At 42.5% G+C, this 27,532-nt stretch overlaps 1 protein-coding gene across 1 annotated transcript; it reads left to right on the top strand.

The window, feature by feature from the left end:
- Positions 1-1,005: 1,005 nt before the first annotated feature.
- Positions 1,006-26,896, top strand: LOC117041869 (cullin-associated NEDD8-dissociated protein 1-like). Its single transcript, XM_033141136.1, has 15 exons — positions 1,006-1,293; positions 10,474-10,617; positions 11,112-11,266; positions 11,804-11,927; positions 12,283-12,539; positions 13,315-13,420; positions 14,387-14,535; positions 15,389-15,681; positions 17,212-17,353; positions 18,008-19,513; positions 21,176-21,271; positions 23,051-23,220; positions 24,099-24,263; positions 24,824-24,931; positions 25,808-26,896. Exons 1-15 carry the CDS (start codon positions 1,226-1,228, stop codon positions 26,033-26,035), a joined length of 3,711 nt encoding a protein of 1,236 aa, XP_032997027.1. The 5' UTR covers positions 1,006-1,225; the 3' UTR covers positions 26,036-26,896.
- Positions 26,897-27,532: the final 636 nt, after the last annotated feature.

Below are 27,532 nucleotides of genomic sequence, written 5' to 3'. Positions count from 1 at the left end.
GTAAGTAGATTCTAGATACAAGTTAAATCAGTTAAATCGGTTTGTGGCTATCAGTCCTACATGCACTTACTTGTGAGTAAGTCCCATTGCACCCAGAGACATTTACTTCTGAGTATATACACACATAGGATTGTGCTAAGGTACTTCCTCTGCCATGGATGCATTATGTGGCATTGGGAAATTCACTGTTCCTCAGCTGTACAACAGAAATAAAAATGGCTTACCAAGAATGGTTATGGGTGAGGGCAAGAGGACCCAGCAATACTTTCCCATTGAAATCCCTGTTGGCAATCTGGTCCTATGCAGAGTTCTGCTACAAAAGCCAGTTTGTTTCAGTAGGTTTCAGGTAGGAAACTTATCCAGCCCTACCTGGAGATGCCAAGGACTGAACTTGGGACCTCCTGCATACCAAAGCAGATGCTCTATCATGAAGCTACAACCCTTCTCCTTTTCTATACTATTTCACTTAAAGAATTTTAGATTTATTCCTTCAGAGATCTCAGCTTGCATGTAGCTGTGTTTTTTTTTATTTAAAAAAACAATATTGCATATTATTATTTCTTCAATTTAGAAAGCGCTGTGCAGGCAATGAGTAGTTGTGCCTGTTCTTCCATTTGGGTGAACGTTGATTAATTTCTAGGGAGAAGTTGATATTCAAAACAAGCCCACCCCAATGTCAGCTATGAATTTCAGCTGACCCCACCACGCACCCCCAGCATGGAGGGGGTGATTTATCGCTGGTGCCTCTTTCATTGCAAGAAGATGCAGGATGTTAGCAAACACCTGCAGTCCCACTGCATCAATATAGCAGAGCATCCTCTGGAATGGGGTGAAAAGACGCGCAGCAGCTGCTGCCTTCTCTCCCCTCCCCTCCTGTAACTTGAGAGGCTGCGGATATCTGCCAGTAGGTGGCGCCCTCGGCCCAGCCGTAGCCCCGACTATAGGCTATATATATCCTATGATAACAGTGCAGGGGCTCAGCTTTTCCAGCGACTTCTAACCAGGGGAGGGGGTAGGAGAGGGAGGAAAAAGAGAGAGGGGGAGAGGAAAAACACTACCCCCGTCTCACGGTGTCCCTCCTGTCGCCATATTCTCCATGCAGATCTACAGCAGAAGGAACCCCTTCTTAGGGCAGCAAGAAACTTCAACTCCTTCCTGAACACCTATATAATCTTTTAAAACAGGCTGCACAGAAGAGATCGTCTTCCAAGGCCAGCTGTCCAAGATGACTAACATATCCTATCACATCTCCAACCTTTTGGAGAAGATGACATCCACCGACAAAGATTTTAGGTAGGACCCGAGCTTTGGTAGCGTTTGGTGCATATAATATTATGCGTGGGTGCATGTTAAAGTCATGTTTTGAGGTTTGGTATGTTGTGGGCTTTTTGGATTGCACACACGTGTGTGTGTGTGTGTGTTTGCTTGCAAAGCCTTAGAGGGAGGGGGTTGTGGAAGAGGGGGAGGTTTTTTTAAAAATACCTACGCCTGGAAAAGGACACCCTTATAAAGGGGATGATGTGAACTAAGGAGGCTCACTGGCTGTAGTCAGTGCAATATGTGGGAATGTTGAAGGATGTGGGAGAGGATATATTGTTTTAGATATCCTATCCCAACTTGCGTTTACAAGCTCGATAATATCAGCAGAGCTAACATTCCCTTTTTACTTCATATGCGCAGCAGATAGTTTGCATAGACTCGCTAGAGTCATTAAAAATATTGTCCTGGTGTCTTCCCCTTTTTATCCCTCTTTCAATAAGACACTTCACAGTGTTTGGTAAAGTGTATAACGTTTACTTACAAGTAATCATCATCTAGTCACATAAGGATCCTAGAGGCAGGCTTAAAAGTTACTAAATAACATACATATGGTGACTTTCTCTTTATGAGAGAAAGTCCCTCTTTTTACTTTTGGCCTAGTGCCAACGGTGCATTTTAATAATGCTGCTTTTAAACTGTCTTAGAGATTAACACAACTGACCAGCGACATGGAGACTCGGCATATACACTACAGTTGGAAGCTCCCAACTGTAGAGTTCACCCCCAACTGTAGAGTTCCATATAAGGAAGTTGGGTTTGACTGCCCCTGTCCTTTTACATCCCACATACCCCTTCTCAGGCAAATTCAACTTTATTCAACCACCCAGAGTCCCAGCTTGACTCGTAGATTCTGGAAACTCTCTCTAGGCAAGGGTTTTGTCAGGATGTCCGCAGCCATCTCATTGGTGCAGCAGTACGACAGTTCCACAAGTCCATCCTGAACTGCCTGACGTATAAAATGGTATCTCACACCTATATGTTTTGTCCTGGCAAGAAACTTTTCACTCTGTGTCAGTTTTATGCAACTCTGATTGTCCTCCAGCAAACTGACAGCTTGCTTTCTCACCAAACCAAAGTCCTTGATGAGTTCATCGAGCCAGGCAATCTCTCGGCACGCTTCCGATGCAGAAATATATTCAGCTTCTGTGGAAGATAATGCTACACAGTTCTGTTTATAACTGCCCCATACAACAGGTCCATCCCCAAACATAAAAACATAACCACTTGTTGATTTATAGTCAGCATTATCCCCAGCCCAATCAGCATCAGTGTACCCAATTAACTTAGGATTTCTGACAGCTGGTAGCCTTAATTTACAATTCAATGTACCCTTCAAATATCTGACCACCCTCTTAACACCAGCCCAATCATGCTCAGTGGGAGAACTCACTTTCCTGCTAAGAATCCCCACTGCATTGGCTATGTCAGGTCTACATGTGGTAACTAAATACAAAAGTTTACCAATTACCGACCTATATTCACTGTTATCTGGCAACAGCTTCGAATCCTGCTGATTCTTCAAAAAGTCTGTGGCCATGGGCGTTGCAACTGGGTTTGCGTCTTGCATCTGCATGCATTCAATCAGTTCATTTATTTTCTGTCGCTGGCTGAGAAGGAACGATCCGTCTTCTTCTCTTTCCACCTGGATTCCTAGGTAGTACTTGACATCTCCTAGTTCTTTGACTCCCACCTCTTTGCTGAGGTGTTTCACAATCTGCACATATTCTCTGTTATTTGATGTCGCGATAATCAAGTCATCAACGAAAGCCAAAATATATGAGAATTGTCCATTACCTGACTTACTGTACAAGCATTTGTCAGCGTTTCCTTGCTTGTAGCCAAGTTGCGTTAACATTTTGTGCAATTTCTGGTTCCAGGCTCTAGCAGCCTGTCTCAAACCATACAGTCCCTTCTGCAACTTGCACACTAAATGTTCCTCATGTGGTTTCACAAAACCTTTGGGTTGTCTCATATAAATTTCCTCGGAAATCTGTCCATGCAAAAACGCAGTGGCAATATCGATGTGCTTTACATTCAGCTGCTTGGATGCTGCAATGCTTAAAAGCATTCTCACGCTACTGTATCTTACAGTTGGTGCAAACGTTTCATCATAATCTTCACCATATTTCTGTGAAAATCCTTGTGCCACAAGTCTAGCTTTGTAGCGTTGAACTTCCCCTTCTGACCCCTTCTTAATCTTGAAAACCCATTTACAGCCAATGGCTTTCTTACCCGGAGGTAGTTCCGTGAGGGTCCAAGTCTTGTTTTGATGCAATGCATCCATTTCGTCCTGCGTGGCTTTCCTCCAGAGATTAGCTTCCTTAGGTGGCATTTTCTGTATCTCTTCCCATGTGGAAGGTTCCTGTGGAGATGCCGACCCTGCAAAATAGGACAGCCGTGGTGCTGGAACACCCCTGTTGGTTCTGGATGAGCGTCTGATCTCTGGTTCTGGAACCGCATCAACATCCTCATCCTCCTCCAATGGTGGCATGTCTAAGTCGTCCTCTTCATCTCTGAAGCCAGTAGGAATTTGATCCTCTGCGTGTTCTGGTGCATTCCCTGTAGGAGGTGCTATGACATTAGAACGCAGATTAGCACTTCTTGGGGTTTCAGAAGGAAAATCAATAAGTTCTTGAGTCCATTCTGACTCCTTGGAACAGTCAATAACTGTATTCTTTGTGTTAACCATCGCATGCTCATCAAAATAAATTGCATGGTGCGCACTGGTTTTACCACTTTGTAAGTCCATTACTCTGTAGCCTTTCCCTCCAGATGCATATCCAACAAAGACACCTGCTTGTGCTCTGGAGTCTAGCTTCTGTCTGTGTTCTTTGGGCACGTGATAGTAGCACAGACTTCCAAACACACGAATGTGTGACAAATTAGGCACTTTGCCATGCCAAAGTTCAAATGGTGTGCGCTCTGCTCCTTTTGTTGGCAATCTATTCTGCAAATAAACTGCTGTGTCAGCTGCATTTCCCCACAGCTTCTGTGGCAAGGATGCTTCCTTTAGCATGCACCTTGTCATTTCCATAATGGATCTAAATTTTCTCTCTGCAATGGAGTTCTGCTGTGGCGTGAAAGCGATTGTAGTTACGTGTACAATTCCTTCCTTGGCCATGAGAGTCTGCATTTCACGTGAGCAGTACTCACCTCCATTGTCAGTCATCAACACAGCTGGAGCGCGTTGGAACTTGTTTCTGACCATGGCAATGTATTCTTTGAACATTTCCACTGTTTCACTTTTCTCTCTGATGAAATATGCAACACAATATCTTGAAAAATCATCAATAAAAATTAGAATATACTTGTTGTTGCCAAGTGATGGAACATTAATTGGACCACATAGATCCGAATATATGATATCAAGCACTTTAGTGCTTCTTTGTTCTGCACAACGTGGAAAAGAAGGTTTCACAGCCTTCTCAGTAATGCAGCTTATGCATTTTGTCAGAGCCTCTTTGCTTTCTTTTACCTGTAAACCTCTTACAAGATCACCTTTTTGTAGGTTCATAATGGTGGTGGTGTCTCTGTGTCCTAGTCTCCTATGCCATAGTTGCATATCAGCTTCATCTTTCTGGCTAGAATGCGCTACATTTGCAGACTGGGTCTCTGAAATATCAATCTCATAAACACCATTAATTAATTTTGCTTGAATATACAGTTCACCATCTTTAGTCACATTACACTCTCCATTTCCAAATGTGATTTGGAAACCTTTCTTGTCCAAACTGGACACACTGAGTAAATTGCAACTTAGTTCTGGAACGTACAAAACTTTAAGCACTTTGGTCTTAACAGGTTCATTGTTTATATTGAATTTCAAGTCCATGGAACCTGCACCTTTTGCTTTAATAACTCTGCCATCTGCTATCTCTATTTCAGATTCTTCATCTTCATTTATCTCATTAAAATTTTCTCTTTTAAATGAATAATGTGAACTGGCTCCTGAATCTAAAATCCACATATTACGTTTATTTTCACGGTTATGAACAGCTAAATTCCTTTCTTGAAGTAGCATGGTGCGTTCAAATTTCCCCTTCTTTTGCCATTTTGGCTGAGAGGTTTGGGAATTCTTTGCTTTAGGAGGAGCTTTACAGTTCCTAGAAATATGGCCTTCCTTGTTGCAATTGTAGCAAATTATTTTCTTGGGCATTTCTCTGGACTTTGTAAATTGCCTGGACGCATAATTACTGTCCTTGCTTGTGGCATTTCTTACTGGAGACTCTGCTCTCTCTCTACACTCTTCTCTTAAATGACTGGTCAGGTCTTTGAAAGTTAGACCTTCTCTATGGTCCATTAGACTGACAAATGGATCAAAACACGGTCCTAGGGATGCTAGCAAAAATGATACCTTTGTTTCTTCATCAAAAGGCTTAGGAGTGAGGTCAATCTTTTGAATAATCTCAGTAAATTTGCTGATGTGTGCTGTGAATTCTCCTTTATAATTCATTCTCAATCTGGTTAATTTATACATCAAGCTTCTGTAGGAGTTCCTGGAAGATTCTCCATACATGCGTTCAATGTCTTTTAGGATCTGAGATGCATCATCTTTACTATTTATTAATGATAGATGCTCATTGCGAAGTGCACATAGAATTATATGCCTAGCTTCACTGTTCTTGCGCTTCCAAGCTGCTATCTTGGCTAAATCCTCTCTACTTGTGCCAGTAGGCATGGGATCTTCAACAGCCTCCAAAACATGCTTTGCATCTAGATATGCTATTAAGCGCTGCTTCCAGTGCATAAAATTATTCTCACTCAGCACAATCATCCCTAGTTTTGTATCACTATCAAAATTTGCACTAGCCATCTTAAAATCCAAAATTTTTGAAAAATGTTCAAAAATCTCAAAATGCAAAAATCTCTAAACAAATCTTCACTGCCTTGGATTACTGTGAACACTGAGGGAGGGGAGGGGTAGTTAATTCCCCTTTTCAGCACAATGGATGCTTTAGGCCTTGTGCTCACCAGGAAAATCCACTCAACTCAAAATTGCAATCCGATGCAATCCTTTAAAAATACACAAAAATATGCAATTCTGGGCCCGCTAACCCTTTGTGGGAATGTTGAAGGATGTGGGAGAGGATATATTGTTTTAGATATCCTATCCCAACTTGCGTTTACAAGCTCGATAATATCAGCAGAGCTAACATTCCCTTTTTACTTCATATGCGCAGCAGATAGTTTGCATAGACTCGCTAGAGTCATTAAAAATATTGTCCTGGTGTCTTCCCCTTTTTATCCCTCTTTCAATAAGACACTTCACAGTGTTTGGTAAAGTGTATAACGTTTACTTACAAGTAATCATCATCTAGTCACATAAGGATCCTAGAGGCAGGCTTAAAAGTTACTAAATAACATACATATGGTGACTTTCTCTTTATGAGAGAAAGTCCCTCTTTTTACTTTTGGCCTAGTGCCAACGGTGCATTTTAATAATGCTGCTTTTAAACTGTCTTAGAGATTAACACAACTGACCAGCGACATGGAGACTCGGCATATACACTACAGTTGGAAGCTCCCAACTGTAGAGTTCACCCCCAACTGTAGAGTTCCATATAAGGAAGTTGGGTTTGACTGCCCCTGTCCTTTTACATCCCACACAATATCGCCCCTCCCCCCTATACTATGGGGCCTGTAGTGTGTGCTGTAACTATAGACAGGGCTAATAAGACGGATATGAAACGTACTGCAGGCTTCCAGGGTTGAGAAGGAGAATACTACAGTCCTAAAATTTCTCACTGGGTATCTGATGTTATGATAACCTTTTACGTTCCTCATTTGAGACCGAGATAGAGATGCACTGCTGCTAGACAGCTGCAGTGGGCCATGGTGGGAGTGGGTGGGGAATCTTCCTAATCAGCTGTTACCATTTGGGAGACGATTGGTCGCCTTCAATGCATCTTTTAAGAAAAACAAATCTGATCTTGCAGAGCTGGGGAATAATAGGCAGCTAAGCACTGGTGTTTGGAGGAAACCAAACAAGTGCAGTTGTAACTGGAAGAAGATGCATTCAAGTTCTTGCAAGCAGCAGCTGAAAACGGGCTGCAGGTTACGGCTGCTATGACTAAGTAAGAGGAGTGGGTGGGAAATCAGCCACCAAATGTGTAAAAGAGGATTTGTAGCTCTGTCCTTCTCCAGAGTATGGTGCTAATAGAGTTGAACATTCCCGAGGGGGAAGGAAGGAAGGAAATCCCTTTGATTTCCATGGAATGTGTGGCCTAAATTGGTCTAAATCCAAGCACTAGGATTCCGGTTTATCCTGTTGGAGGGCAGGACTGCTCCAAGATGACTTACCTGTACTCGAGGGATGCAAAATAATAATAATAATAATAATAATATGTTCAAAATTGTGAGGAGGAATCAGGGTATCTATTGTGTATTAGATGCCAATGGTATTGAGCTGGTATGGTGTCTCATCAGCTTCTAATACCAGTGTGATTTATGCTTGACCACTCATGAATAGAATTTAATTCTATTTTGGGGAATAATATTGAAATATGTTTACATTTCAGTGTGGTGATATCCTGGTGAATAAACATAATTGTTTATACAGTACACTTATTATTTTACTGTGTCTATAATGTGTTAGAAATAAAGTATTCCTGTAAACACTTACATGGAAGTAAGCCCTATTGAATCCACTGGGGCTGCCTTCTGAGACAGCATGCCTCCAATTGCACTGTGAATTTATTAAAGGCCCTGAACCAGTTTTATTCATTTTTCACAGTGTCTCAATCATATATCTGAGTTGTGTATTTTGAAAGCTTACTATTTTAACCTTATTTCTGGTGGTTACTTACAACTGAGAGATGAACTCTTTTGGGATTCCAGTTTTAAGCAGAAGTCCTTTTTTAAAAAAAAGAAGTCTTCAGAAGCAATACTGTGGTTATTAAATATTTTAGATAAAACATTAATGGGATAATTAACTCCAAACAAGTTGGTTGGTTTTTTTAGGTTCTTATATTCTGATCTTAAATGAATATATTCTGAACAAAGCCCAACTGACTTCAGTGGAACTTGGTTTCGAGTAGGTGTGTCTAGGTGGCAGTTTTAAGGCATAAACTTGTGAGGTTCTGTGGTTAGTTCGTGTATGATGAGGATGAAGAGTAATGACTTCTACTCTGACAGAACATCCCACTCTGAGGCGTTAGGAGCAGGCCAAAGGCATCACATTGACACAGCAGTGAGTGTTGGGTGATCTCATCAATGCCACATGTGGAGTCACTATACTCAGGTGAGGTGTGGGCCTAGATATACCTATAAGGTTTTCAGCAACCACAAAACAGGTATATTGATGCTGACCTAAAGCACAATCCTGGCTATGTCTATTCAGAAGTAAGTCCTATTGAATTCAGTGGAACGTGCTCCCTGGTAAGAGTATATAAGATTTCAGCCTTATATACCTAATTTTTGAAGATCCTACCTGTGAGGCTTGCAGCTAACACAGTGAATAATATCTTGGTTGGCGACTAGTATCATGGTGGTGGTGATGAGGCAGCTGCAGGACTAATGTTGGAGCAATAGGCCAAATGCATTAATGTTTCCATATACTGCATACTTATTTGACTCTGTTTGCTCTTTCAGGAACAAACTCAGTTGGTCTCTAAGGTGCTACTAGAAAGAATTTTCGATTTTGTTTTAACTCTTTCCAGGAAGTATGTGTGGGAAGAGCTCCTCTTATTTCCTCTTTTCTTTCCCCACTTCCCTGTTCGTGTTTTTGCAACAGCAACAAAGGGGGAAAGAGCTAGGTAGGAGAGGTGGATTGGGGCTTTGTCTATTTTCATATACATTTCAAATGACTCTAGGTTCATATGGAAGTCTTTCATTTCCATTTATTCTACCTCTTCTCCCCAAAGTGGATTTAGACAGTGCTACTTTTCTAGAAAAAGAGGTGCTGGAACTGAGCTCCAGTGAGCTCTGGCTGGGGGAAAAAGCCCTGGATATAGATATGGAAGAGAGTAAAAAATGCACAGAAGGCGATAGAGAGAAGTTTAGGCAGTATAGATTGTGGCACAGACCAGCTGTGAGGAATTCACAAGCCAGGCTTGGCCTATGAATACTAGCATGGTGATAACGCCCTACATGTAACAACACAGGTTCTTAGTGAACACCTTGTGAGCGCCATTGAAATGTTCAGCTCTTTGGTGTGCCTGATTCTGCTCCCTGTACGCTACTTGTTCACTTTTATATACGGAGCGTTTGCAAATAATGCATTTCTGTGAATTTTCACCCTATCCTCAAATATGTAGAAAATCCTGTCCCAATTCTCAAGGCTAATCCCTCACTGAAAGCTTCGAAGTCCTTCACATCTGATTTTGCCAGATATTAACAACTTTCCCCTGCCCTGTCCAAATTGTGTGCAAATGATATTCAAGCAAAGATAAACAGTACATTAAGAATGGCTGTTTAGGGCTGGAGATTATGCAGCATTGGGAGCTGCACTTTGTACATGATCCCGGAGAAATTATGTTTTGCAATAGGTATTAGTATCTCTAGGGAAGTGCCAATATTAAACACTGAGGTGTGGACCAAGTTTTGCTCATGTGTAGCACTGCCTCTTCCAGCACCAGTTCATAAAGTGCTGGCTTTGTGTCTGGCATAGCACTTTGGTATAAGCTAGCAGCTGTAGCATTCTGTTAATAAAGGAAAATACTTAACATTCTCTAATTGTAAACCGTGCATTTGAGAACAGATGGGAAGATAAATATACAGTAACTATTTCAGCTAGCAAAGGTTCTCAGAGTTGCTTCACACTTTTGTGCAACAGATGAAGTATATCAGTGTCCCATTGGTGTTTTGCTGCTGTAAACACTTAAATCACGCACATCTCTCCAAGTCATGCAGTATTTGCAGAATCAAGTGTGGCTGTGTTGGGAAGACTGAGATTTTTTAAAAATAAAAAAATTGGTTTAAATGGAGTAAATCCTTTGCTTCCATATACCTCGTTAAGGGGATTCTGTATACAGTATTGATTTAACTAGTAGGCAAGGTATGGATTAGTTACTGTTGGTAAAGGTTTGTTCTTCCTTGCACTCCTCTGTGGATTTTAATCTTCCATTCTGCTGTTGACTCTTTTAAAATGGAACTGCTTCCACCAATCAATACAACCTATTGCTGATGTTTGTGTGTCCCGTCCCCCCTCCCCAGGTTTATGGCTACCAATGACCTGATGATGGAACTGCAGAAAGATTCCATAAAGCTAGATGAAGACAGTGAGAAAAAAGTTGTGAAAATGCTTCTAAAATTACTCGAAGACAAAAATGGGGAGGTGCAAAACCTGGCCGTCAAATGGTAAGACCCCTCTACATCAGCTACAGCAGTACTTGGGTTTTTAGCATAAAACTGCTAAGTAATCCAAAGGAGGCTCGGACAGGTTCTGCGTAGGCTATGTCGTCTTGTATTTTGCTTTTCACCTTGTATGAAAACTTTCTATTTCACACAATGTAGGTTCACTTTCTGGTTTGTGGCTTTGCCTGCTGATCCTGTCCACAGACACAACCCTTGAGGGGATTATGGATGATCCTATAGCATATGTGTGTGCATATTTGCTTGCAACAGAAAGCTGTACTTCTTTTTTTTCTTGACTTGCCATCTCCCAGTGTTGCCTTGTGAACGATGTCCCGGGTATAAGGCAAGTTTCTATGTTTGCTCCCATGAGTATTTCCTTTATAGCTGCCATCTTCCAAGCCTTGTCAGCAGAAGATTTCTATTGGGAACAACTTTATTTCATGTGTAATACCTCTTATTTCTTTCTTCCTTGCCATCCCCTCACCCTGGCATTGCAGTTTGGGCCCTTTGGTGAGCAAAGTGAAAGAATATCAGGTGGAAACAATTGTTGATACACTGTGTACAAACATGTTATCGGATAAGGAACAGCTCCGGGACATCTCCAGTATTGGGCTGAAGACAGTCATTTCTGAATTGCCACCTCCATCTACAGGTAAAACGCACCAAACCAAAACCCGAACTCTCCTATTTGAAGTTTTGTAAAATTCCTTTTCCAAATGCTAGAAGCTATTAAACAGAAATGCATTCATGTCCTGAGTGGAAAGGGTTTATTTTACTTTTAAAGCTAGAAATGAAATGGTTCAAAATTAAACTGGGACTTAATGCAAATCTCACCACTCTGACTAAAAATTGTCGTAGTCGAAGGGAGAAAATTTCATTTGAAGCATTGCCAGATATATTTTCTTGTACTTTTTCAAACCCCTTAATTCCCCTCTTTTGTTGACCATTCCGGGTCGCCCAACCACTGCCTGCAAAGGTTGCCAGGTTTCTAGCTGGGGCAATCAGAATAAAGTCCACTATTTGACTGCTGATTCAGGAACCTAAACTGTGTTTTATAGAATCAACTTTTTATTTTGTTCTGTGTATATCACATTTGTTGTTGTTGTTGTTGTTGCTATGGCCGATGGCTGACACAAATAAAGTTTCATTCATTCACCCCTTAATTCTGGTTTTCTCCCCACCCTAATAGGTTCCACTATGACAGCCAACGTATGCAGAAAAATCACAGCCCAACTGACTGGAGCCATTGGAAAGCAAGAAGATGTCTCTGTGCAGCTTGAAGCTCTTGACATCTTGTCAGATATTTTGAGCAGGTATAAAGAAAATGTTTCAAACAGTTGTGTAGTAGGCTTCATCTGCAGCAGCTTTCTAGAGATGAAGAGCCCAGAAGCATTATTATGTTTTACAAAGTGTGTTATTTCTCTGGCACCAAGTGAATGACACATTAGAGAAAAATCAGTTCAGGCAGTATTCAAAACTCGGTTTTAATGAACTTGTTCTTAAAAAAACTGTGTTAATAGGAAAATATGTGAATTCTGTTCCTTGTTTTGTTGTAGAAAGGTGTAGAGAAGTGCCAGCAAGTTGTTTCTTCGTGGCGTTTATGTGGCCGCTATTTGGCGAGGAATTATGCTGACATGAGTCTCTTGTGTCTCTTGCCCATGGCTGCAGGTTAGGGGGGACTCTGTATTCCTTCCATTCCTCAATCCTGAACTGCCTCCTTCCTCAGCTGACAAGTCCCAGGTTGGCCGTGCGCAAAAGGGCCATCATTGCCCTTGGCCACTTGGTTTTGACTTGCAATGGGAACATCTTTGCAGAGCTTATGGAACACCTCTTAGCAGAGCTGAAGAGAAACAACTCCACATCTACCACCAGAACATACATCCAGTGTATTGCTGGAATCAGCAGGCAGGCTGGGCACCGCATAGGTAAGTCTTGTTTTGCGAAGGCTTTGCCACTTGTGACTGCTGCTATCCAAGTGGCTTTCTTTGCCTATATTTTCCCCCTAGCTCTTGGTTTCATTTCCCTAGTGAGGTGGGATTTTTACCTGGCCCTATCTTGAACTCCTGAGTCAGTGTCTTGGTGATCTAGTTGTACTACCGTAACATCTTTTCCTGCTGTAGCAGCTTTGAGTATGTTACGGTGTAAGCAGGAGACAAAGGCAGTTTTAATTGCCTGGCTAAGCTAAGAACCTTTTATAGGATCAATGGGGCTGGAAGAAGCCCAGGTGTATGAGAGCCCAGTTTTCTGGCCTAAGATTCTAACAGGTCACTAGCAAAGAATAGGAGTGAAGAAAGTGTCAAAGATATGTACAGAACAGATCAATTCAGATGGCTCCAGCAAATGAGCCCGTCTACAGGTAGCTGGGAAAATGCTCCATAGGGATATTTGTAAGCAATAAAAAAAACTTCAGCGCGTGATTTAAATTGAGGATGAAGGAGATATTCTCACTGCGGCTGCTACTATTTTCTTGGATTTATGTGGTCCCAGATCTATTGATTTCTAACATGCAAACTGCCATTGTACTGCTGTCACTGGATACTGGCTCCCTTTCATGTTGTAGAGATAGTTGTGCATTATGATATGTCTGAAAAACAGATGATATTTCGGATTTTACTTCCAGCACTATCAGGAGCCCCATGACTACTCACTAGGCCTGGGAAAAAATTATGTTTAATGGTTCACTCCTTCGCTGTCTTCTAGGAGACTATCTGGAAAAGATGATCCCCTTAATCGTTCAGTACTGCAACGTTGAGGATGATGAGCTGAGGGAATATTGCTTCCAGGCCTTTGAGTCTTTTGTGAGAAGGTTTGTGTATGTTTATCATGGTCTGGTTTTCTGTGACATGCAAAGTTCAGCATGCAATGTTGCTTTATGTATTGGGGGGGGGGGGGTTGTGAATGGTCTGCTTTCCAATAAGCTGCTATCCAGAAATCTGTGCTGTCTGATCTGATTTTATTCTGGTTAAGGGAAATGTGTCTCAGAAGCCCTCCAGTGATGTTTTCTAGATGGTTGGCCAGCCCCCTTGCATGCCTATGTAATGACTTCCTTATGTGAAATAACCACACCTGCTGGAAAGCGACTTGCCACTGAATCTTCCCTGAAGATCAGGCGGGACACATCTGGTGGATCTGGAAATTTTGCAGTGAAGAGTCGCAGTTCTAAAATAATTGAAACTCGAGTCATGTTTCTGCAGCTGAAATTGCCAATAGTTTGTTTTCAGGGAAGATTATAACTTCCTTTTCCTCATTGTTCTAATGGTTAAATAAAATGAAGAGGGCTTATGTCATTTTAAAAAGACAGGAATAGAGTGAGATTCAATTGGGCATTATGAAAAGAGATCTTGTGCTTTGTTAACGGTTAATCAAGGGAAATTTTGACACACTGAACCTCTCTTGTGATTCTGCCTAGAGTGGTCCAGTCGTGGAATCGTATCTGGTCCAGATAATGATTTTATGCAATTATCAGTTTCCAGATTGATTTCAGTAGAACCCCAATTGCATGCATATTCCTTTGTGCAAGAGAATCTGGCCTTTTTGTTGAAATGAATAGGCAGCGCTTCGAGAGGGTCATGTGTGCATTTGAGACCTCATAGTTGCAATCAATCACAATTAATTGATTAAGAAGTATGGTGAAGTTTTTGAAACTGATGTAAGGTGTTTCAAGCCTTGGGGGTGCCAGAGACTGTTATTAATTGGTTGTATGGAGAATACTATTTATTGAATTAGGTGTTTTATTCCATTTTCATTTGAGCTTTTCTTGCTGTTTTCAAAGGTGTCCAAAAGAAATTGGCCCTCACCTTCCTAGCGTGACAGCATTGTGCCTCAAATATATCACTTATGACCCAAACTACAACTATGACAACGAGGAGGAGGATGAAGAAGAAATGATGGAAACTGAAAATGGGGAGGATGAGGAACAAGGTACAGCATGCTTAGGAATCTGATGGTGATATATTCAGAGAAGCCTGAGCTTGCCCCATCAGTATCCTGAACGGTCCTTTCAAACCTCTGTCTCTTTCCTGAGCCATCCAGCCCAGAGGCTGGCATGGAGAGACTCATCTTTTCATGGTCAGCAGACATGAAAACATGTTCATCGCTTTTCAAGTACTGTAACTGTAAATTAACTCTCCAAAAACATGTCCAAGTTGAATTTTGGAGCATCTGCAAGATGGGTTTAAATGGATCAACTGAACTGAATTATTTTCATTTTTAAGCAGGAGAGGCAGTGAGGCCTGGCTTAGCTATAATCAACGGCCACTTGGCTCCTGTTTCTCAGAAAAGTCCTCCAGTGCCTACTTTTCTCTGCAGTTGTTTGAATGAGAGGGAGAGATAGAAAGCTTCTTTCCATTGTGTTGACTGAGACTGGCTATTTCTCAGCTCTCTGTTCCTCCATAGCAGGATCCACTGAGATGCCGGTCTACCCAGCAGCTAGCAGAAGGAAAGAGAGTGATTTCCCCCTTCTCTTGTTCTTGCTTGGGACATGCAACCAACTTTGACCTTTTTCCTTTTACATTTCTTTTCTGTACTGAAGTATGTCCAACATGACCCTCTGCCCCTTTTCCTTGTAATTCTAACTGGACGGAAAACGATATCAAAATCCTATTGCACTGCAGTGCTATGGGAAGATTTGAAGTGATGATTTATTGTCCCATTGTCTGTCTTGGGTTTCTTTGTTTGAAAAAGAGATATGGGATGTAGACCCGTTACACCCTAAAGTAGTCTCGCCCTACTTTCCCACTTTCCTAATGCTTGGTTTTCCACTTTTCCTCCTTAGAAAGTGATGATGAGTACAGTGACGATGATGACATTAGCTGGAAAGTTCGCAGATCTGCGGCGAAGTGCCTTGAGGCTATGGTCAGCACCAGGCATGACCTCCTGCAGGATTTCTACAAAACACTCTCACCGGCTTTAATAAGCAGGTTCAAGGAAAGGGAGGAGAATGTTAAAGCAGACATCTTCTGTGCTTATATATCTTTGTTGAAGCAAACGCTGCCCATTCAGAGTTGGTTGCATGCATCAGATGAGGCAAGCAAGGAGGATATACCTCTCACCATGCTCCAGAACCAGGTGAGTGATGGAGCAGGGAGCCAGGGGTCTGAAGAGATGACCCTGCGTCTCAGAGATGGGGAACCTGTGACCCTCCAGATTTTGCTGAACTCCTCCTCCCATCATTTCTGACCATTGACCATGCTGGCTGGGGCTGATGGGAGCTGGAAGGCCAAAGATGGTTTCAAAACAATGAACTTAAATTAGACTCACTGGCTTGGTTCAGATGGAGCTCTGTTGCCCTGAAGACAACTGATGAGGAACCAGCTTGCTCTGATATGAAGATCTGGTTCCATAAGTAGATAGACAGCAGCAACAGGAAGATGCAGCCTACTATTTTGTGGAGGAGCCTCTCCTCTCTGCAGACACCTTGGAGGAAAGGTGCACTGGTTTAGCGTGGCGGGGAGGCCATGGCAGCCGTGGTTCAGGTGCAATTTTTATGAGGGGGAGTGAACAGGTTCCTCCACAGAAATGAAGCGGCTTCATTGGAACTTGGCTCTGTGCGCTAAGAAGCTGTGCCTGGCTGCAGCTCTGGTCCCGGGTCAGGTCTCACCCGGGGAGGGGGGAGAGCAGGAGAGCTGGCGGCAAGACTTCAGTCCACCTTCCTCAGCTGTGGCGTGCCTTGAGCCTGGCTGAAGCAGCCCCACTCCTGGGTCAGGTGTGACCCAGGGGTGGAGAGCAGTAAGAGATTCAGTGGTGGTTTCGCCACCCCTCTCCTCTCCTGAACTGTGGTACATGGGAGGTGGACTCTACCCCCCACCTCCCTCGGAGATGCACCCCATGCGCCCACCCCAGCCGGTGTGCGCATACGCTCTGCCACTTGAAAGGTAATCTGCAGCATGATTAATAGTGTGCCAAAACATTCACGTAATTGGGTCTTCGGTCAGCTTATGAAAATGTGGTGTGCTGTGAAAATGAAATAAGAAAATAACTCATTGTCAGCACCTATTGCATTGTTTACAAAACAATATGATTTCTCTAGCAGCTGTAATAAAGCAACTACTATTCTGAAGTGAGCAAAACGTTAGCTGCCATTTAAAAGTTGTGTTTCACTTTCTGAATCCATATCTCAGCTTGATAGCAATGGGGTCTGTGGCTATTGAGAGCTGCAGAGATAGGGCATGCACTGATTTGAAATGTACTTGATTTGAATAATCCTACTTTGTGGATCTTGGAACATTCTGGTGGATCTGAAGTTTTAAAAATTGCTCCTGTCCAAAAGTTTGGACACACAGTACACTTGTTGTTGTTGTTTAAAAAACATACCTTTGGAAGAATAGTTCATGTGAAAAACTTTTTATCTGAAAAGAATTGGATCCCCTATGTGTTTACTTCCTGCCCCCCCTCTGAGAAGCTCACCCATGTCCACATAGATGAATGTTATGAAGAAATAATCCACGACCATAACCTTTCCAGCATAACAGAAACCATTTGCAAATTGGCTCCCCTTCCCACTTCATACGAAATGATTAATGTCCAGTCTTAGACTTGGATCACTTGCTTCTTTAGCTTCGTGTTGGGTTACTAATGAGTTTCTTTCTAACCTTGCAGGTTCCAAACATCGTCAAGGCCTTGCACAAACAGCTCAAAGAGAAGAGTGTCAAGTCAAGACAGGGGTGCTTCACTCTCCTGACAGAACTGGCTAATGTTCTTCCTGGTTGCCTTGCAGATCACATACCTGCACTAGTACCTGGTAAAACTTGTCAGGAGGGAAGGGATGTAGCAGGGCAAAAGGTTTTCAGTATAAAATATTTTTCATTCTCAAATGTGATGCACCTAAACCATATGACAGTGGCTTCTTCTACATACATAGCTAACCTTCTGCTCCTTCAAAACAAGTCGGTGGATATTTGCCGTTGGCTTTGCAGAAGCCAAGAGTTGGTAGTATCTAGTCCTTTAAAAATCTATTTGAACCTCGTGGGTTGGGGGTAGATTGCCTTTCTTATCTAAAATTCTCATACAAAGTGGAGGCACACATCACTTCAAGCCAGTGTGTTTGCTCAGAGCTGTCACTGGCATAGACATGGCAGGTGACCAGTTCTGAGGAGAGCTTGTTCCAGCACACTTTCGCTTTAGATAGAATTGGAGTGTGGAGAGAGAGCAGAGTTACCTGCCCTCTGAGGAGCTATATAGTAGGGGAATGACTTCTGTAAGCTATTATAAGGCACCCAAAGGGATTTGTACGTGAAACAAATTGTGCGGAAGGTGCAAATTATTAATGAATGCAAATTTATCTGTGACTAAATCCCCACCCTGCCAATTCTCTTTTGTATGAGTTTAATTCTGTCTGAAGCTAACTTTGTATTCTAAAAATAGAACCAAGCTGACTAATACTTTCTCCAAACAGGCATTGTCTTCTCCCTGACTGATAAATCCAGCTCCTCCAACATGAAGATTGATACGCTGTCTTTCCTTCACGTCGTCCTTTGCAACCACTCCCGGGATGTGTTCCACCCGCATGTTAAGGCCCTGTTGCCCCCCGTTGTGATTTGCATAGGGGATCCCTTTTACAAGATAACTTCGGAAGCTCTGTTGGTTACGCAGCAGCTGGTGAAAGTCATCCGGCCCCTGGATGTGCCTTGTACCTTTGATGCCAAGCCCTATGTGAGAGACATCTTCTCTGCTACTCTGAAGAGGCTGAAAGCTGCTGACATTGACCAGGAGGTGAAAGAACGGGCCATCTCTTGCATGGGGCAGATTGTTTGCAACCTTGGAGATTACCTAAGCAGTGATCTCCAGCCAACCTTGAAGATTTTCCTGGAGAGGCTGAAAAACGAAATAACCCGACTGACCACAGTCAAAGCGCTAACTTTAATTGCTAGCTCCCCACTCAGAATAGACTTGAGGCCCATTCTTGCAGAAGGATTCCCCATTTTGGCTTCCTTCTTGCGAAAGAATCAGCGTGCCTTGAAACTGAGTACCTTGACGGCTCTCGACATCTTGATCAAGAACTACAGCGACAGCCTCAAGCCGGCCATGATTGAATGTGTTCTAGTAGAGCTCCCTGATTTAATCAGTGAGAATGATATGCACGTTTCTCAGGTGGCTATCGTGTTCCTTACAACCTTAGCTAAGGTTTATCCCTCGTCCCTGTCCAAGATCAGTGGTACAGTCCTCTCAGGACTCTTTCAGCTCGTTTACTCGCCTCTGATGCAAGGTGGGGCCCTGAAAGCCATTGTGGACTTCTTCCAGGCGTTGGTTGCAACTAAGACAGTCAACATGAGTTATGCAGAACTGATGAAGCAGCTGACTAGCCCTATATACACTTCGAGCCCTGGCGGGGCATCTGCAAATTTACATAAGCAGGCCTATCACTCTGTCGCAAAGTGCGTGGCAGCCCTTTCTTCCGTGTGCCCTAAAGAAGCACCCGGGGTGGTCAACCAGTTCATTCAGGATGTGAAGAATCCCAAGTCCAGCGCTGCTGTCAAAATGTTGGCCTTCCTTTCATTGGCCGAAATAGGACGCACCACGAACCTCAGCGCTCAGAAGGAGCTCAAAGCCGTGATATTGGATGCGTTTGCTTCGCCCAGCGAAGAGGTGAAATCGGCAGCTTCCTACGCTCTGGGCAACATAAGTGCGGGCAGCCTTAAAGAGTACCTTCCCTTCATGCTCAAAGAGATTGGAGGCCAGCCTAAACGGCAATACTTGCTGCTCCACTCCTTGAAGGAAGTCATCAGCTCCTCTCCGGGAGAGAGCCTGAAACCCTACGTGGAGGACATCTGGGCCCTGCTCTTCAAACACTGCGAATGCACTGAGGAAGGGACCCGCAACGTAGTTGCCGAGTGCCTGGGGAAACTGACGGTGGTGAATCCTTCTCAGCTGTTGCCCAGGTTGAAAAAACAGCTGTCATCAGGTAACGACGAGGCCAAGCCCAACTGTAGCACTATTGAGATGCTGTCGGCACTAAGGCCCCCTATGCCTTTCATGACTCCTGTCATTGAGCCAGTGCAAAAAAGGGTGGGGGAGACTATTCTGGGATTTAGATGACTCTATGAAGAAAAAGCTATTTGTTTTTAAGGGGGGGGGGAAACTAAGGCTTTTATTTAAAAGGGCAAACACTCGTTCTCTTCTTCATTTGTACGTTCCTAATGAAACCATATTCTGTAGGGTATTAACAAATTAGGTTTTATCCAGATGTCTTAACATTTGCCCTAACAGAGGGGTGTCAAATATAATGGGCAGTTCTGGATTAACCACTAGGCCAAGTTACAGGTAGGTAGCCGTGTTGGTCTGCCATAGTCAAAACAAAATAAAAAATAAAAAAATCCTTCCAGTAGCACCTTAGAGACCAACTAAGTTTGTTCTTGGTATGAGCTTTCGTGTGCATGCACACTTCATCCACACGAAAGCTCATACCAAGAACAAACTTAGTTGGTCTCTAAGGTGTCACTAGGCCAAGTCACCTTAAAAATTATCTGTAATTCCCCCTCCAAGTATGTTTATCAGTGTATGCTGCTTTGCTATTTTGTGATACGTTATAGAAATACGTCTATACAGTGGTACCTCGGTTTATAACCAGTCCTGTTAACGATCTATTTAGTTTACGAACTCTGCAAAACCAGAAGTAGTGTTCCGGTTTGCGACCGTTAGCTCGGTCTATGAATGGAAGCCAAACAGTGAAAGGGCACCAGCGGCAGGAAGCCTCATTAAGGAAAGCATGCCTTGGTTTAAGAACAGATTTGGTTTTAAGAACAGACTTCAGGAACGGATTAAGTTCGTAAACCGAGGTACCACTGTATATAAAATAAGCATGTTGTGGAAGAGGGCTCCAATTTCATTTGGGCTTGCTATTGTGACAGAATCGTCTGAGTGTAGCTCTGTGGATGACTATCTTTATATAATGGGGGAGCAATGGCTATATTCCCCATTTCAAGGGGCTTCACATGGGAGGGAAATTTCTGCATTGCAGAAAGTGGGTGTAGGCTATTATCGCTGTGACTAATGCAGAGAGAGAAATTAAGGAGTCATCACAGAGGTGTGGGCTTCCAGAGTGCAATTAAACGGAGGTTTTCTTTTCTTTAAACCATTGTTGATGTTGGAGAATAAAGCACTGGAAAGGTTTTTAAAATCCCATTTTAGACAATACAGTATTACTTTGCCAGGCTAAATGTTCCCGGTAAAATTCTGCTCATACTATTAAGCATTTTTGTTTGTCACTTTACCCTACCTTTGTGCAGCTGCTGCTAGTCTGCATAAAATTTTTATTTCATTAGACCATTAGATGACCACCCTGCTTAAACTGCAGCTGTCTGCCAAGTGGCTTAAGCAGGGAGATGAATGTAAAGTTATAGTTTTAGTCCTCCAGCTGGTAACATCACTTGAGTACCAAAAAAGAGTACCAAAAAAAGGGTATGTCATGCACACTTAATATTACCGTTTGCTGGCTTAACTTGGGTGTGTGTGTGTGTGTGTGTGTTTTGGAGTGGCGGAATCTGAATAGCAATCTTAATAAAATGTTGTTATCTGATCTCTCTGCTCCTTCTTAGGACGATTCTTTCCTCTGTTTTGATTGCAGGTTCACCATATGCTCGAAGCACAGTTGTAACTGCAATCAAATTCACCATTTCAGATCATCCACAGCCCATCGATCCCCTTCTTAAAGGATGCATAGGTAAATATTTGTTTCATACAGAAACCTCCCTGGGCGATCAGAATACCAGGCATTGTTTTGTTACGATTAACAAATACACAGTCACTGTGCAAGAGGTTTGCTTTAACTACCTGCAATTCTCATTTACTCAAAAATAAAGAATCTAGGGGGAGGAGTTCTTTAACCACAATCAGTGGAACTGCAAGGCTGAATGCATGTTTTAGAAGACTCCCTCAATATATTAGCCATTATGCTTTAGAGCAGAGAAAGGCATTCTGGAATTGAGTTTATGCCTGGTTCCTCCTCCCTGGTTTAATGGGGGACTTGAAGAGCTCTGATTACATTGCGGGTAGCACACACATGGTGCCAGAGCACAACTCAAAACGACCCTGATGATAGTAGTGCCCCCCCCATCCTTGGTGCTGGTTATGTCATGGAGATGCTCCTTGTGCAGGAACCTGTTTGTTTCTATACATGGCGTGGTTATTTCTACAGTAATTTATCCACAGATTAAGGATGGGTGTATTTAGTTGTTTTTTGGAGCCACCTCATAGGTGGAGAATTAAGAGAGAAATTTTTAAAAATCATGGATGGAATCAAAGGTTGTACAAGATGACTTTTGTTCATGCAACAGAACCTTGGCTTTCTCTGCACAGCCCTAAGATCTGCTCTGGGGAGTCCCTTAACTCCTTCATATCAGACTTTTGAGGGCCCACGAGAAGAGAAAGACAAAGTCCTGTGGTCTGAGCAGAAGCCAGTTCCAGCCATGCACAGATTTTGCTTTGGACAAAACTTCTCATCTGCAGTTCAGTTTATGTGGAGGCTGCTAATTTCAATACTGAATGACCAGGTCTGTAAAAAATAAATTGCTTGCTGCTATATATTCTGACAGGGACGCGGGTGGCGCTGTGGGTTAAACCACAGAGCCTAGGGCTTGCTGATCAGGTCGGCGGTTCAAATCCCCACAATAGGGTGAGCTCCCGTTGCTCAGTCCCAGCTCCTGCCCACCAGGCAGTTCGAAAGCACGTCAAAAGTGCAAGTAGATAAATAGGTACCGCTCCGGCGGGAAGGTAAATGGCGTTTCCGTGCGCTGCTCTGGTTTGCCAAAAGTGGCTTAGTCATGCTGGCCACATGACCCGGAAGCTGTACACCGGCTCCCTCGGCCAGTAACGCGAGATGAGCGCCACAACCCCAGAGTCGGACACAACTGGACATAATGGTCAGGGGTCCGTTTACCTTTATATATTCTGACATTTCTAATACATTTGAGTTCTGTTTCCAGTTTTAATTTTCAGAGAATGAAGGAAAAAAGGAATGGTGTTAATAACAGATGCAGCTAGTCTAGTCACTACAGGCTTCCTCAACCTGGTGCCCTCCCAATGTTTTTGGATTAGCCGTAGGTTAGCTAGGGCTAATGAAGTTGTAGTCCAAAACATCCGGAGGGCATCAGGGTCAGGACTATAGAAAAGAGGGTTTAAGGTGGCTTGTTTCTACAGTGCCAATGCCTTGTTTTCACAGTTTCTGTAGGTGTGACTCAGTTGATGGGGTACTGAGTCTGTCTTTTATGGAGTGAGACTGTAATTTCATAGTGATGTTCCCATGCTGATGAAAAGTGAACATGCTGGATCTTGTGAGAATATTTTCTTCCACATCTGCGACAAGGTGACCAATTGCTGTTTCCCTGCTGGTTTTTGAAACTATTACCATTTTGACAAATTTTGTGTCTTGAAATATGTGTTAAGTTAGCAGGGTACTACTGCCTCTAAAGTAAAAGCTGCTTTTTGTACTATTACTATGCAGGTGACTTCTTAAAAACACTTCAGGATCCCGACTTGAATGTTCGACGTGTTGCTTTAGCTATGTTTAATTCTGCTGCTCACAACAAACCTACTCTGATCAGAGACCAGCTCAGCACAGTACTGCCCCACCTGTATAATGAAACCAAGATTAGAAGGGAACTGATACGGGAGGTATGGACTCATGTAGATAATATTATCCATTTTAATTTCATATTGTGATCTGGCTTTTTCCTGTAAAGTGTGTGGATTTATCTGGTTTAACTCCATAGGTTCTGTTTGCCTAAAGTCTGCATATATTGCATAAACAGAATGCATAGATTGACATTTGGTTTAGCAATTTCACTGTAAAAAAAGGAGGGGAAAAGATGGTTTGGCTTCTAGTTTCATGGACCCTATAGCATTTCAATGCCCTTTACGAGTAGCATGAAGTAGCATGTTTTTCTGACAACTGAAACAGCTCAAACCCCAGCTTACACACACATTTAAAAATGCTTTGCTGATAATGTCTTTGCTTTAATGTCAAAAGTAATTACCAACATAAATAGGCAATAATCAGGATAAGGATAAATGGGCTTTTAAATTTTGTATAGCAGGTGAGTGCAGACATTTGTGATTATTAATGGTTGGGTGGAAAAGTCTAACAGCACGTGTAAACTTTAGCAGAAGTTAGTTCTGTTCATTTCATCATATATAAATTTTGGCATCCCTTCTAATGATTTATAAAATTCAAGAAATTATGTTCTCTCCATGTAGCACAACTTGTTTTAAACTTTACAGTGCAATCCTATGCACTTAAGTTTCAATGTTAAACTGAACTTTCTTCCTGGTGTTTTTAGGATTGTAGCCTCAGGGCAACTATGTGGTATAGTTCACTGTTCAGGATAGGAGCTGTTGTCTATTCTGGGGAATATTTGAGGCTGCAGCGGATATAGAAGAGAGTATTTAAATGTTGTCGATGCTACTAGTGTCAAGCAGATATTGCCTGGTGGAAAGCTCTTCTCTCTTTGAATGACCAGGTATAATAGCATTTCCCCTTTTTCTTCTTTTAGGTAGAAATGGGGCCATTCAAACACACAGTAGATGATGGCCTTGATGTAAGGAAAGCTGCTTTTGAGTGTATGTACACACTTTTGGAAAGCTGCCTTGACCGACTAGACATTTACGAGTACTTGAATCACGTGGAGGATGGCTTGAAAGATCATTATGATATCAGGGTAACTACCTCCTTTTCATTAGCAGCACAGCTTATTTCATCTGTTACTATCTCACTAAGGGCTGTTTGGAGGTTACTCACCTCCCCATGCCATGTAGAGAACAAGGCTGTTTTCTTCCTCCCTGTGCACAAGTGAATGCCTAAACCTGGGTGTTAATTGTTTGAACATGAGCTGTTCTATATATTCCTAAATACTGAAACCCTTTTTAGTGGTTTTGGAACTCGGATCATCAATGTTTGGACATCACTTCTACATAATAAGGGGAGAGTAGGAAGTGTTGTTGCCAGCCTGCAACTCACTGCCATTCTTGCGGAGTTTTTACGAGTAGGGAGATAGCCGAACAATGGAGTTTTTTCATTTGCTTCCCTGGTTTATCATAGAAAAATCCATCATTTTAAAATAACACTAGTAACTTTGGTGCAGTGATTCATTTGAGGCTGAGGATGGTTGCTTGAACCTGTTGTGTGAAAGTGATCTTAAGTTACTGGAAACTGTAGCGGTGAACATCTTCAGGGGGGAAATAGTTAATGCAGCCTTTTCCTTTTTCTCCCATTTTTTAGATGCTGACTTTCATTATGCTGGCTCGCCTGTCAACACTCTGTCCTAATGCAGTCCTACAAAGATTAGAACGGCTAGTTGAACCCCTGCGAGCAACTTGCTCTACAAAGGTAATACACTAGGAAAGCTCAAATATTTCATTTCCTTGAGCAGTTTGCTTCCAGGAATATTCGATCCCCTGCCCTCCATTCTCAGGCTAGACAGGATACCTACCTTTCATTGCTGTAAGCCAGGGATAGCTAACCTTTGGCCCTCCAGAGGTTGCTGGAATAAAATTCCTGTATTCCCTGATCTCTAGACCTGCTGGCTGGGATTGGTGGGAGTTGGGAGTCCAACATCTGGAGGGTAACCCTGTTAGCCAGTTGTGTGTGCTGTGGCACCCTGGGGTGCCTTGAATGATGATCTGGGTGCCACAGGCAACACTGGCCTCTGTCCCGCTTTCCTTCCCTCCCTCAGATGCCCTCTCGCATCTCTGCCTCCCAAAGGCTTGCACAGCTGTTTGTTGCAGCAGCCCTGGCTATAAGCTCTGCAGGCAAATGGTGCCTCTGGGAGGCACCTCTCTTTGGAGCGGGGTGGGGAATTCAGAGACCAGGGGTGACAGTAGCAGCTGTCCAGAAGACACCCCAGGAGAGGGGAGAGGCCGAGGGAACAGTCCACGAGGGTCTTTGAAAAAGGATGAGAGGCTGCCAGCTCTGCAGGCAAGTGGTGATGTAATTGGGCTCCTGAGCCCCCAGTGGTGCCGCAGAAAGAATGCAGTTGGCCAAGGGAGCTGTGGACTCAAAAGGTTGAAAATATCTGCTATAAGCCATTGTAAGATCTGTTTTATTCAGTGCTGCTGTTCCTCTCACCCAAAAGACTTCTGCTTGCTCAATGCAATTTCTCCAGTTATAGGATTGCCAGTCAGTTTGATTTTTATTAGTGTATTTTTGTTCTGCCTGAAGGTCATTTCTAAAATGTAGTATTTTTCTTAAATATATTTTTCTTAGGTAAAAGCTGGCTCTGTGAAACAGGAATTTGAGAAGCAAGATGAACTGAAACGCTCAGCAATGAGGGCAGTAGCTGCCTTATTGACCATCCCTGATGTAGATAAAAGCCCTGTGATGGCAGAATTTTATTCTCAGATCAGAGCAAATCCTGAAATGTCTTCACTTTTTGAAAGCATTCAAAAGGATTCTACTTCATTGTCTGCTGCTGAATTAATGGACTTGAGCTAGAACTCCCAATCTTCTCTTCCTCCTTACACTCCACTATGCTGAGGGTGGACAATCATATTCTATAGCTGATTTTAGATGCAGATGTCATTTTAAAAATGGCAACTTTCTATATAAACAGGCATGATTTTAGAAACATAGAAGTGACAGTAAGGCCTGTTGATATCAATAGGGTAACACCACTTTTAAGGTCACTTATTCTTTAGCTCAAATACACAATCATGAATTTTTGCCAAAAGTTGTGCATTGACAATTCTATTTGCAATCTCCAATCACTGATGTGGTGGCACTATCATGGAATTTTATAAAACAGTGATGATAAATGAAGTTATGCTATGGTCAAGCATTAGTCAACTTTTATGTGTGCTAATTTTACACTGACTTGAGTGACTTTCATAGTAGCAGGTGAACTGAAGTGCTAAACTATGAAAGTAACCCAACTGTCTTCCATGATGGAATGCCTTATGCTTAATATTTGTCTGTTACCACATACCTCTTAAATGCAGCAGCTGGGTATTTACTATCCCCCCCCCATGAGAGCTTGATACCAAAGCATTTATTTTAAAATACAAAAAGTTAGCATGTCACTCCCAAGAACCATTGATCTCTCTGGTATGAAGTATTTAATAATGAAATGGCACCATCTGGTTATAACTGCTGTTTAAATCCCACAGTACAGCAGAGAAAATGTTAATTTCTTGCAACCATGGATTATTAAGCTTCACTTATAGGATTTCTCCCCCCCCCCCATTTGAGTCAGTCTGTGAATCACTTAAGTGCTCTATTCATAAAACAGGGTGTCACCTTTTTGTTCTACATGAAACACATCCGATGAAAATAAAGATCATAAATGCATCAGCAGTATTGATTCAGTTGCAGCTTTCTTTTTTTGCAAGTTGATTTTTGTAAGGAGAGAACTTTCTGGTTGAAGTTAGTTGCTACAAAAAACAGCTTGTTTCTATGCGATATGGAAGTTCCAAGATACCCAATATTCTACAGATCCAGCAAATGACTAAGCTTATGTTCTCTACTTGGATAAAACAGAATGTATGGCTGTACAGGATTTGAGGTTATATTCTAAATTTTAAGCAGCATCTGCTTTCTTCAAGTGAGGAAGCAGGAAAGATCATAACACATAGACAAAGAATAAACAGGTATTCTGCCTTGTAGCAAGTCATTTGGTCCATCTGGTTCATATTGTCCACCCTGCCAGGTAGCAGGCAGGGTTCCCTCCCAGTCAGGATTGAACCTGGCATTTTCTGCATGCTAGTCAGCATCTCCACCACTGAGCTATGGCCCTTCCCCAACTGCTCAGAGCAGAACACCTTATGCATATGCAAATGAGTTTGCACTGCAGCTGGTTCAAGAGGAGAGGTATACCTGTTTGGCACAGTCACTCTTTTTAAGGTGTATGTTTTAAAGCAAGCTGTAAAGTTACCTTGAGCAGATATAGCTTGGTGACTTAAGAACTCCTGCTTTTTTCTAATGTATTAATATACA

The sequence above is a fragment of the Lacerta agilis genome, chromosome 2 (genome assembly GCF_009819535.1).
Source record: "Lacerta agilis isolate rLacAgi1 chromosome 2, rLacAgi1.pri, whole genome shotgun sequence".
In the NCBI taxonomy this organism is placed as follows: Eukaryota; Metazoa; Chordata; class Lepidosauria; order Squamata; family Lacertidae; genus Lacerta; species Lacerta agilis.
Note: the sequence above shows the minus strand (reverse complement) of the source record. Positions and strands in the feature narration are given on the sequence as shown.